The sequence below is a fragment of the Corvus hawaiiensis genome, chromosome 1 (genome assembly GCF_020740725.1).
Source record: "Corvus hawaiiensis isolate bCorHaw1 chromosome 1, bCorHaw1.pri.cur, whole genome shotgun sequence".
NCBI lineage: Eukaryota > Metazoa > Chordata > Aves > Passeriformes > Corvidae > Corvus > Corvus hawaiiensis.
Window position 1 is genome coordinate 22,031,572 of NC_063213.1, and position 13,397 is coordinate 22,044,968.

General features: G+C 40.1%; 1 protein-coding gene across 1 annotated transcript in view; it reads left to right on the forward strand.

Annotated features, from left to right (window-relative positions):
• LOC125322409 (tubulin polymerization promoting protein) overlaps positions 1–13,397 on the forward strand; it is a 63,383-nt gene that overhangs the window by 40,876 nt on the left and 9,110 nt on the right. Inside the window, exon 3 of the mRNA XM_048296084.1 lies at positions 1,327–1,480. Coding sequence (XP_048152041.1) covers positions 1,327–1,480 — 154 coding nt within the window. The remainder of the gene's footprint in view (positions 1–1,326; positions 1,481–13,397) is intronic.

Here is a 13,397-nt window from a genome sequence, read left to right on the forward strand (position 1 = left end):
GTTTTATAATGTTGTAAACATTTTCTGCTTTTGAAGATGGTACTATTTAAGATTATATCAACATAAGTATCAAAACATCTTTTTCAAAATGGTTCTGTTTTGATCTGCTAAATTTTGGGGTGTAAATTCTTGTTCAAAAGATCAGAGAATCTGTAATTTACTAATACAGGGAAAGGTGTGGTTTGTGTCTGCTGTAATTCATAAAAACTAAAATAGTTGGGTTTTTTTAAATGGTGAGTAAACTCACTAATGCTGTGAGTTTAAAATTTTAAAATGGATTTTAAAATGAGGAACACTAAAACTTGTTTAATATTAGGGAATTGAGTAGAACAGTGTATACTCCACAACGTTATCTCCTGCCTGAACTAAATATTTTAAAATGCTAGAAAAAAAACATGCATTAACCTCCTTTTGGTTAAACACATCTCTGTAGTGAATGCTTTGTAAGAGTTCTATCAACTGAACCCTTTGGTGTGATGGACCAAAAAAGATCTGCAGGAATGATGGTATAAATTGGTGTTCGTAAAGTGTGAATTTCCCATTAGTCAGATTTTGCACCACACACTTGTACAGCAAAATCCTCTCAGTTAAAAGTAAATATAGGTAAGTAATTTACTAATGTGAAAATATGGTCTTCCTATTAGTGAAAACTACAGCAAGTATTCAGCTCCAGATTTCTGGGAGATTCATGAGTTTACTGGTCTACTGTATTGTATTTTCTGTGTATCTGTGAATGTTTTTTGAAGGTGATGGTCTACGAAGGAAAACAGGTATTGAATTCAAATGTGTCAGTTGAAAATTTGTCAGTCTTCAATTGAGGAGGAATTTCAAGTTTTTAAATGCTTTTCAATTGTTTGCTTTATGCAATAGTAGAATTAATTTACTTGTGAATACATGGTGACTTGTAAATAATATGATAACCAGTTATTCAAAGTGGAATAAAAAAGTAGTAAATAAAAAGACTTACCTAAGATGCTTCAGTTCTTGTCTTATACATGCAGGCTTTATAAGTGATCAACCAAATGAGACTGTATTTAATTTGATGAGCTGCAGGCATTTTGACAGTAGACCCAGTCCCTTTATTTCCTTTTTATTTCTGAACATTCATCAAGGGAAGTCTATGAAGTGCTGTCTACTGATGTACATATAAAAAAAGTGATATTCCTGGGATATGTTCTATTTGACACCATAAATTGGCTGCATGGGTCTTCCTGTTCTATTGCAGTTTTCTGTTGTTCACTGTGGTAAACTGAAACCATTCTGCTATTCTTGGAATGCTTTTTGTACTGTCTTGTAATTTCTTTCAATTGCTGTGTGTTTCAACAGGGGAAAGTCTGTAAGAACTATTACTTTTGAACAGTTTAAGGAAGCTCTTCAAGAACTCTCCAAGAAGCGATTTAAAGGCAAAAGTGATGAGGAAGCACTTCAAGAAATATATAAACTAATTGAAGGAAAAGGCCCAGGTTTAACTGGAGTAACGGTATGTTACTGGTCTAATGGACAGATTGTTTCTACCTGTCCTTTGTTCTACTGCAGTGTTGTTATGTTCACCTGCTTCCCTTTACAATCCACAAATCCAATTTCTCCGTGAGCCCGAAGGCAGCAACTGCTAAGCAGAATGGGAGCAAAGACTATGCAACAGCTGAGTATTGCACTACTGTGTATTCTTGTGTGGCACTGTCATTGCTCCTTCTAGGAATTGTACTACCACCTAGTAGCACCTCAGGAATATCCTGAGCTCTTGTGTATGCTTAGAACAATGAAACATTAATGAAGAGTGGTGTATCCAAATCAAAAAGTGTAGAAGGACATTAAGTTTAGAGCCTTGATAAAAAAGTTCTAAGATGTTTTGTGACATACCAAAAAGACTAAAGCAAAGGCATCTTAAAATGCGTTTAATTACACCATGTGAATCCCAGAACACTGGAAATCTGGGAATAATTATCATGTGGTCTGGTCTTTGTTTCTTGTTTGTTCCAAGTCTGTCAGAGCTATAACATTCTTTCTTTTTAATTTTAAAATATTGGTATTAAGCTTTGTATGTGAAAAGGAAGCTATAAAGCATGCTGTACATAAGCTTGGTTGTCCTTTTAGGTGACCAGGCTAGGCAAGCTTTTTTCCAGTATTTTAGGAGATACTCAGTACTATACTTGAATAGTTCTGTTGGTTTAGTTCATCTGCTTAAAATTTGTGATGCTTCTGAATTTTGCCTGTAAAGCTGTGAACAAAAATACAATCTTTTCAGAAACTGGTTCTCTGCAAATGATCAGTGTAAGTATCAAGTGGAAAGATCTCTTTTGAGTTGTAAAATAGTCAGCTTTTTACAAGATTTTATTTTATTACTCTTGTACTCTCATTTGAAACAAGTGGTAATTTTGATACAGACTTAAAATATTGAACCTTCTTTTTTTTTCTTCACTTACTCTAGTAAATTTGAATAACAGCTTCATCTGTTCAGAGATTCTTGGTTTGAATTGTGTACATTATTCTAGGCCTCACTCCTGATTCCATTTTTGGTATTTCAGCAGGCAGACATTGAAATGGTTTGTGTCTACCACTAAGGGAACAGCCTCTTTCTGTGTGGGGGACATGGATGAGAGAGCTTTGCAGATGCAGAGTAGTGTCATATAGGCTCTGCAGAGGTATAAGTATGTGCAAGCAGCAGGCGGAAAAGAGTGAAGGGGGAATATGAGCCAGCAATGTGAAGCTTGACTGTTCAATATGTGCAGTTCTGGGGAGAGTTAAAGTGAAGAAAGGGGGATCAGAATATCTTCTGCTATCTGGAAAAGTAAGGGGCAGGAGGCAGAGTTTAAAAAGGAGGGAGATTGCAGGCTGGGAGCATGTGTGTGTGTGTATGTAAAACCAAGCTTCATGTTTGTTTTGTCATGCTAATTTAGTTCCTGGATGGTAAAAGTGACCCACAAACTTGGCAATTAAAGACATTAAAGTAAGTAAATGAATAGATGGCCACTCTCCTTCTGCAACCCAGGAGTGCATATGTGAAATCTCTGTACAAGCTTTCTAATGCTTTGTTTACTTTGGGAAGTCGATGTTGTGGAAATTTTAGTTTGTGCTGCTTTCTGTATGGTTAGACAAAGTTACATTAAGCTTTTCGTAAAAGTTCTAGGGTAATTCAGTCATGCCATGTAGTGTGTGCCCTGCTCTGTAAAACTCTGCTATAGGTCATGTAGATTTGGTTCAGGTTTCAGACAGAAAACTTTATGTGATTACTGACACATTACTCTAAACATATTAGGGAACGAGCTGGAAGTGTGATTAAGTGAAGCTTGTGAATAAGAATACTTCAGCAGCATGTGGGGATTTTTGAGTCTTAGCTCCTTATGTTCTGTGTTGGGTATTTTGGGGAGGCAGGCGGCAGGGGCAGTATGTCTGGACTAAATGTCAGCCTGGAGAAAGCACTCCTGCAAAAGGACAGTTGGAAAGTTTACCTTCACATTGGACAGTCAGGATTTTAGTGCATGTTGTTGTGATAGAAGTGATAGAAGATTTTTTATCTTTTTCTGTTTATTTTTTCTTCTCCTACAGAATGTTGTAGAATTACAAAAATCCCTGCTTGTGGTTGATGTGGTTGAGAAGGCTCAGCAGCCAGACATTGAAACTGAGTGAATTTTAGGGCACTTTCTAATCTTGCAACAGAACATGTATGATTGACTTTGTCACACAGGAAGAAAAACAACAGAAAAGTGATAAGGTTTAATGAAGCCAGTGGCTTTATTAGCTCCCTTGGTAGTGATCTGTCAATAGAATATACAGTGCAGGCCATGTAACTTGGACATCTTGTAAACAGTCATGTAAATGATGTCTAGGGCCTTTTAATTGGCCTCATTCCTACACAAAGGTTGCAAAGAGCAAAACTGAGGTTCTTTCTTTTCCTGTTCCAAAAGCTGTGTGCCATAACAATGCTGAATGCATTTCTACATCTCCAGGGTAACAGATTCTTGCTTTGTTCATTGCTTGCTGTTAAAATAAAACCAGTTGAACTTCAGTGTATATTCATCAGAGTCCTTGACATAGAAATGCAGAACAATTTCAAGTGCAAGGGATCTGGAATGATCTCATTCAAACCTTCTGTTCATAAGAGGGCTTACTTAAAGCCAGATCAGGTTGTTTAGGGCTCAGTCCAGTCAGATTCGCTGTGAGAGGAGTATGGGTGGCAGGGCAGTACAGCAGCAGCAGCACTTTAAAAGCTGGGTGATGGGTGCTCAGGGAGATGTTGATGTGGGCAAGATCACATTCTCACCAAAATGTACCTGTTAGGGCAAGAGCAAGGAAGCCAGAGTGCAGCCCACAGAGTGTGGTAAATGAGGCAAAAGAGTTGTTGCAGCAGAAGTGCAAAGAGGCCTAGAAATTCCACTTAAGACTATGTGGATCTGCTTGAGGACTATACAGTAGTATTCTGAAAAAGCTGCAGGACATACTGTCCAGCACATGGACATCCATTAAGATGTAGAAGAAGTCTGCAGGACTGCCGTTAGCACATCAGAGTCCTTGGCTCCGTTAGGAAGAAGTCCTATATCCATGTTGCATACTTCAAAGAGCTCCTCCGTCTTCATGGAGGTCAGGGCAGTGGTGGCCACTCTTGTGGGAGACGTGCTGTGGTCAAGGTCCTGAGATTCCAGATGGCGGGAGAAGATGAAGAGGAGACTGATGTGGTATTTGTGGAAAACCCAAGCTACACAAGGTCAGGAGGGAGTGACAGCTGGAGACCAAGTGGACAGAGACTATTGAGATAGAGAAGGCTGAAAGCTTGTGGCGTCTGGCAGCAAAAAGTCATAGATACGCTTCACCTGTAGTTCTTCAATTTCAGAATACATGCAGTATCCTGAGCACTGGTGAGGATCAACAAGACCAATCAGAGTCAGCTGAGCCTGAATTTAGTGCTCACACAAAAGAGGGAAAATGAGTGGTAGTGGTGACCAGCATGGTCTCACGCTGTGGGGACAGACAGGTTCTTTTAAGGATCCTTGGTTGAATGAGAGCTGGCCACAGATTTGTGGTTACATCAGGCCTTAGCATGAGCTGTGTGTTAGTGAAAATCTGGAAACGAGTTGAGTGAACAGTCACAGAAGATTTTGCCATCCCCAATATCTCATGTGTTATTACACTTCCCTGTTCCGAAATGGGTGACACTATACTCTAGCAACAGTGCTGTACCTGGAGTCAGGAGTAATGGGTACCAATCACAGATCACTGAAGATTCTTCTCATGGATGATTAAGGCATGTATTTTCTGATCTCACCCGATGTCTCAGGAGTTTTACTGCTTGGTAGGTGCCAGGATCTGGGATTGTTGCAGATGCTTGGACAATATTTGTCCAGCCTCCTAACATGGACCTCTTCTTCCTCTTCCTTGTGGGTACCAAGAGTACTGCTCTGGAGTTAACCTGGAACATATAAAGAGGAACTACAGAGGTCTAGAAGTGAGGCTGATGGGTATGGAGCTCAGATTTTGTCTTCCCAATCCAGGGAGGAGGAAAGATTGGGCAGATATGGACTGTATGGCTTCTGTTGAAGATGGGGCTTTGGCTTCTGGGACCAGAGAAATGAGGGCTACTCAGCAGGGATGGAATAAATTTAACAAAGTGGAACAAGAGTAACTTTACAAACTAGGCTTACTGATCTGCTGAGGAGACTGTTAGACTGGGTATGGAAGGTTACCATAACCTGAAGATGAAAGATCATAAGGGGCAGAGCAGATATGTCTGGGTGACAAGCCTGACAAGGGAGGCTCTTGCCCTTCTGTAAATGCAGCAGGACATGGTCCATCTCTTACGCCTGCACACAAAAGTATATAGTATGGGGAAAGCAGGGCAAATTAGTCACAGAGATGTGATTCATTGGGATTGTGCAGGTGTGTTAACACAGCTCTTCTGACTGGAGGGCTGCACTGGATGAATAGAGGCTCTTCAGGAAATACATGAAAAAAAATGAGGAAGAAGGATTGTAGTCTATGAAAGGCTTATTTTGACATCTAGCTTTGGAACAAGTCTCATTAAAGACTGGTTGTAAGAAGGATTCAGCAACACCCTCACTTAAAATAAAAAAGTAACTCTGTAATAATATACTTCCCTTTCTGTTTTGTCTTCAGCATCAATATGAATGAAAAACTCCTCCTCAGGGAAGTGTTGGCACACTGTTTTTAGCTTTGTGGAAGGTCATGTTAATCAGGCTGCTAGATCCCACGAGTTGAGACCATGTAATGACTTGCACTGTTGAAATGCTGGAGAACTGGAGTTAAGGGGCTAATCTTACAGAGGAGGAAAGGAAAGGGTCTCTTGGAGGTGCCAAATGGGCAACACCTGATCTGCCCTTACGGCTGGACATTACATGGTCTTCTTTTGGAGCTACACCTGAGTCAGGCAGATTTGAGAGATTAATGTGAATTTATTGCTAGAAGTGAGTCTTACATAGAAGTGCCTATGTAAGGCACCTTTTTGATGTCTTTTGCTCTAGCTCTGGCTGGACTCCTAGTTGGTAAGAAGGTTTATGTACAGTATATAGAGTTTGGACTTGGAATATTATATCACCTGAGTGGCGTTACTGGGAACCACTCAATTGAAAGTCCTCACCAGGATTAGTTAAAATGGTGTCACTTTCTGGCATTATTGGAGTTGCTTATTGGGTTTTTTTGTGTGAGTGTGTCTGTGCACACACTAAACTGAAGGAACACGAACAAAATGCAAATTTTATTTGAAGCTTGATCTCGGTTTCTGACTTTGTGCAGACTTTTAATGAATGTGCATGTATTCCCATGAATGTAAAAACCAAGTAAATACAATTTTGGTAGGGAGTTCTGGTACAATTTCCCCCCCAAAAAAGGGCAAACTTTCCCTTTGAAATTTTTTTTCCATGTTACAGTCATTTTTTGTTTCTCATTTTTACGAAGGTTGTGGATATTACCAGCAGACCAATAATTTTCTAAGCCTTGCTGAGGCTGTGAATGTTGGTGCTGATTCTGCAGGCTCCCAGAACATTTTAATTCCATAAAGAAATCTCCATGGCAACTTTTTCTAGGAAGATGTGGTGTTAGATACTGAATTGTTATGGTTGAAGGAGCAGATGTAGGAAAGCACTCAGTTTCAGTGAGGAAAGCTGACTGCAGGTGACAGTGTAGCCAGAAGTGCTGTGGCTAAGATGTTGTGGTGAGGAGTAATGAGCAGCTCACCTACTGCCTGTCACCATCCTTCTTGGCAGTGCACGCAGTCCCAGCACTGATTGCTGAAAAGGCACAGTCAGTCCCTCAGGCAGGCAGGGACTGTTTCTGTACTATCTGGACATTTGTAATTCAGGAAAGAAAACCAACCAGAAAACCCTGCTGCAGGGTGTTGCATCATTAAGTTTCTGCCTAAGCTGTGGAACAGCTTTAAATCAAACCTGCATCTTTGTCAGTGGTGGCAAGCGGTGGAAAACATCTTCAGGCAAAGTTGTTTCAGTGGAGCCAAGAGTTCGTTGTGAAAGCGAGGGCACTCGGTGTCTGTTTTGAATATATGATATTCCTGAAGTCCAGTAGGTTTTCTCGGTGCTTTTCCTTCCCAGGAATTGGTTGTGGAGAGCCTTTTGGGAATGGTGCCATGCTGTGTGCAGAGCCGCCTGGCACAGAGTTCCCGCGAGCTTGCCAGGGGCGTGGTGCTGCAGAAGTGAGCCCCGTGGAGCTGCAAGTGCGTGGTGCTGCACTGCACTGCCCTGCTCGTGGAGCCCACTGCACTGTGCTAGGTGCAAAGCTTTTGTGGCATTTGCTTGGGATGAGAACTGTGAGCTTTTTAGAAGGGATGGTACTGTGTGCTGACAGAAAATGAGGAACGCTACCTTGGCAGCACTGAATCGTCTTTCTTCTTCTTTGCCTCAACTTTGTTCTGGAAGGAAAAGTCCTGAAAGTGCGGGAAATCTTTCAGTCTCACACTGTTACCCTATTTTCTTGACTGTGGCACTAGATTCATATGATGCTTCTAGCCTTTTAATACAAAAGTTGATTTTATGGGGTCTTTTGAGTCCATAAAATTAATGCAGTTTTCCTGCTGCAAACAAGCCAATCCAGTGCAGCTGCAGAACTTTCAGTGGATATATTTTCCTTCAGCAAACTGCTATATACTTCTGTACTACTGTAGATAAAATACATGTTCTTGACTTCTGTGCTCTCATTTCCTCCTTACTGTAGTTCATTTCAGTTTCCTAAGGACTGATAATACATTTCTGAAACTAGTTCAAATTCTCAAATTGATGAAATGGGTTGTGTTGCTTGCTCTGTAAACTGCTTCTTGATTCATTAGTTATCTTCAAGTAGAAGACAAAATCTGTGTAAGTTTACAGAGTTGTCTTTCTCAAGAAAGGGCAAGGGAGGAATGTGGTATTTGTTAAGGTTTCCAGGGTTCAAAGACTACAGCTTTCACTTCCTGTCTTTGGTATGAGGGCTGTTTCCGAGAGACAGAAGTTGGAATATTGGTAATGTGTAATTTGGATGAGATGTTGGATTGTTTTGTTTTGTTTACTTACCTGCAGTGTGGTCAAACACTGGAATAAGTTGCCCATGGAGGCTGTGGAACTTCGGAGGGTTTCAGGACTCGACTGGAGAAGTTTCTGTGTAAGCCTGTTTGAGCCTTGCTGTAAGCAGGGCTTTATCTAGATAAAGACTCATATTCAAAGGTTCTTCCCAACCTAAATTGTTCTGTGACTTGGTAATTTTAAGTTCTGATACTCCTCAAGGACAGAGAATCCCCCACTCTTTCCAGGCTTGACCAACCACAGTGGTGAAAAATTCTTATGTGTCTAGTTGGAATTTCGTATCTTCCAAATCATGTCTGTTATTGTTTACTCCTGAACTGTCTCTGTTTCTAATATAATCACTCTGTTGAGGACGGGAATAAGATTTGTCTCTCCTTTTTTTTTGTTCTGAGTCTTGATAAACACATTCCCGTCATCTTTTCTGTGTATGTCACATGCTCCAAGCCCCTTGCTCTCTTAGCAGCACTTCTCAGTCAACACTAACACAAAGCGAGGAAATATACTGAATTGCTAACAAAAAATGCACAAAAAAATGAATAAACTCAATTTGGAACACTAAATGATTGATTCTGTTGTGCTAAGTAAAACTTTCTCCCTATGAGAAAGTTTTTTTTAAATAAAAAATTAAAGTCCATGGGCACCTTCTGTGATATGCCAACTTTATGGTTAATTGTATGTTCAAGTAAGAGCTGGAAAAGGAAGGCTTCTATGGTCTCACAGAAAGAAAAGGGAGGAGGTTGGCTCCAAGGAATTCATTGCCTTTAGAATAATGTAACTAGAGACATTATATAACTTACTCTAGATAGTAAACACTTCAAGCAGAATTGCTTTATAAAGGACAGAATCATTTGTATGTGATTCATTGTGAAAAAGAAAGGGGAGTAGTAACTCACTAATGTGGAAACTGTCCTCATCCAGCCCTTTGTGCTCTTCACTAGATTTCTTCCTACATTTTTCTTCACTTAAGAAGGATGGTCAGCTTTCTCCCCCCACCCCCCACCTTTTTTATTTGTCTCCCAATACCCTTGTAGAATTAAAAATGAGCAGATGGGTTGTAGAGAAGAATGAGCTCACAGCTACCCTTTCAATTGTTTTTGCCTTTTGCTCAATATCCACTTTAATCTGCATAGTTGGTTTTGTTGTTCAGAAACAGAAAAAAACATTTTGATAAAAACAGTTGGTTGCACATTCAGTTCATGAAGGCCGTTCACTAAAAATAAGTCATCAGCTCATAGAGGAATCTTTATGGATAAACCTTTCACGTTAAGACACTGAAAGTAATGGTACAGCTAATCCTAGAAATCACATCCAGGCACATGAAGGACAAGAAAGTCATCAGGAGTAATCAGCATGGCTGATCACCAAAGGAGAGTCATGCTTGACTGACCTGTAAATTTCTACAATTAAATTACTGCCCCAGGAGATAGGGGAAGAAGAGAGTGGTATAGTGTCTACCTGGGCTTCAGTAAGGCCTTTGATGTGGTCTCTTACAAGAGCCTCACAGCCCCTCAAGCTGTTGCTGTAGGGGCTGGATGGGGAGACACTGAGGTGGACTGAAAACAGGGTGAATAGTTGGGCCCTGAGGGTGGTGGTGAACAGTGCAAAGTCCAGTTGGAGGCTGGAAAACAGTGGTGTACCCCAGGGGTCCACTGAGTCCATTAATCATCTTCATGACAGGGTGTGGTGTACTCTCAGTGAGTTTGCTGATGACATAGAGCTAGGAGGAGTGGCTAATAGGTCATCCAGATGGGATGGTTGCCATCCAGAGGGACATGTGGGAGATACGGGCTGACGGGAACTTCTGCCAGCTCAGCAAGCAGTGCAAAGTCCTGCAATTGGCGAGGAAGAGCCCTGTGGGAAACAGAAAAGCAGAAACTTCCACAGGGACTAATGAGTTTGATTTACACCCCTGGAAAGAGCTTGGGTTGGTGTAGTGGCAAAGCTACACAGACTTTAAGCAGAAGAATTATAAATCTGTGTTTCTATAGTTATAAGTAAGAATATGTATTGGGTGATATGGTGAAGGGTTTTTAAGTATAGTAATGTGATTTTATAGTTTAAGTTAAGAATTTAGATGTTATAATAGAAGTACATGTGTGTACGTGAGCTAGCAAGTTATTGGTTGAGAAACAGACGCAGTGCAGTAAAAAATACCAAAGGTGATAGGTTACAAAGTCAAAATGAAGTTTTGTGTTAATTGCTTATTGGACCAGAAAGTTATGAATTGCCATGTAACTTTGAAACTCGTGACTGTCTTCAGTTATGGCGACTTGTTAGTAAATCTATGGACTCTGAGACTGATGCCTTGTTGATTTTTCAAGTAATAAATTGTGATAATCGTGATGGTCCCATCTCTTGAATGAGGTGCCTACAGAGCCCCACACACCAGTACATGCAGGGGGCTATGCAGATAGAAAGGAGATTGGTCGAAATGGACCTGGGAGTTAATGTGGACACCAAGTTGAACATGAACCTGAGTGGTGTTCTTGCTGTATGGAATGCTGCTGGTATCTTGGCTGCAAACAGGGTGTTCCTTCCCCTCTGCTCAGCCCTGGTGAAGTCTCATCTGGAGTGCTGCATTCAGCTCTAGGCTTCCCAGGAGAAGAATGATATGGAGCTGCTGGAAGAAGTCCAGCAATGGACCATAAAGATGATGGAGGGACTGGACTGTCTCTCCTATGAGGAAAGGCTGAGGGAGCTGGGACTGTTTAACCTGGGGAAGAGAAGGCTCAAGGGTGAATCCCATCCATGTATATAAATACCTGAAGGGAGGGTGCAAAGATGGTGGAGCAAGGCTTTTTTCAGTAGTGCTCAGTCAGAGGACTTTTCTATGATTCTGTGATATATAGTACCACTAGCTGCTTCTGGTTGAGGAGCCCAAGGTGGATATGAAGTTGTTGTATATTCTACTCTGTATTTACAAAGGCTTTTTTGAATGAAAGCGTCTTAGCACAGCCTTAAAAATGTTTACACAACCTTAAAAAGAAAGGAGTATTTTCTTTTTAATGTATACGCATTCATTGTAAGAATGATGGAAAAGAAGAAAAAAAGGAGAAATGAGGTGGCATCTCATCTCTGATCTTTTATATAAATATATCATTTCAGGGAGTGAGAGCATAATGTACAAGGAATTAACATTGCTTGAATTTTGTTGGATACAAAGTGAGCCTCCCATTTCATAGAAATTTTGCCAACAGCAAATCAACAGGACTTCAGTTGTAATAGTCTGTCACGTGTTGGAAGGGGCACACCAGTGACATTACATGCAACTTAGGAAACGGCTGCAGTTCTTACTCAGTAGAAAGCAATTTGGAGAAAAAATATTCGCCTTGCAGCTACTGCCTTAGTGTTCATTTCCACATATCGTGACTCATGTGATGCAGGAAGCCGCCTGATCCATCTCGGGCTGAAAGACCACAGGATGTGGGATCACTGTTCTTGCTCTGGTTTTGTATGTTCGTTGTGCTGGGGTTTTAGGTTTTGTTTGTTTCTTTGGGATAAAAAGGTCATATTTTTTAACCTACCAAGCTGTTGCCCATCCTCAGTTTTCTTGTTGGTTTGAAACATGTTGCTGTTTTCCCTACAGACTAGTAGGAAAAGGAAGGGCTTGTGTGGCATGCTGCTATCATCTTGTTGTAAAAATCCAACTTGATTTTCTGATAAGTCATCTGTGTTGTGGTCTTACCAGAATGCAGGTGTCTTGATATAAACACCAAATTTCTCAAGTTTACTGCTGGGAATAGTTTTCTGGGAATATCCTTCATTATTGACATGAGCCATTCTATTAATCCTCATTTTACTGTTTCTTCTTTCATGTTAACATGTGTGCATTTCCATCCACTCACACAAGTTTTAGTATGTATGTTACTAAATATGTTACTGTACAAAAATTCTCATGTATTTTTATTGTAGTTTATGTATTGAGGAAAATTTCATATATTTCATGCCACACCTTCGAAACAGAGGAGCAGAACCTGTAGTCTTTCTTTTTCAAATAGTGATTAAGTTTACCATTACAAATTCTCAGAATAGAAGCGCGTCCTGAGAATGAATTTGGTAAAGGAAAAGGCAGTCAGCTAGAGTTTCTGAGAGTTCTCTGTGGATGTGACAGTAGAGAGTGTATGCACATCTAGATAAAACTGTTTTTCTGTAAGGTAGTGGTTTTTAAGTGCAAGGAAAGTAAGTATGTTTTAAGTTTAATTAATTCCATATTGAATACTGCCCTTGTCTTGCATTTGGAATTTTCCTGGTTATAAGGTGCTACCAGGTCATTTTGAACAAGTAAACTGTATATATTAGACCAATACTTCTTCCTAAGCATTGTCTTGATATCTATTTGTTCAGTATAGAAAAATAACCACTTCTGCAAATTGTATTCTTAAGTCTACAAGGCAGAAGTCCCTAAAGAGCGTTTAGCAATGCTGTTTTGAGGAAAGAATGCTCCAGGGGTCATTTTCTTTCAGACAGTGACAGGTGGTGCACATAAAAAAGATGCCCAGATTTTAGCAGTCTTTATTCATTTTAGCTCAAAAGTCTTGTGTGTTTTTTCTTCCCCTGATTTTAAAATACAGATTTAAGGATCAAAGAGGCTGCTCCTAGTCCAAGCACACAAGTTAGCATGCTTCTATGTTGTTGTGAAATACATTTTTTTTCTGTTTGTGTAGTCAAATTGTCTTGATGACAACAAAACTGATTTTTGAGGAGCTTGATATAACTCAGTGGAAGGAAAGTGTTTGCTCAATGCCATTTCATAGACTGCTAATTTGCTGACATTAGAAGTCACTTTCAGTCCTTGCAGTTGGTTACTTCACTTATGAATCCTAGAGTTTAGAATAAAATTGTCTTTCGAAGAAATGAATTCTAGTTGTATTGGAATAC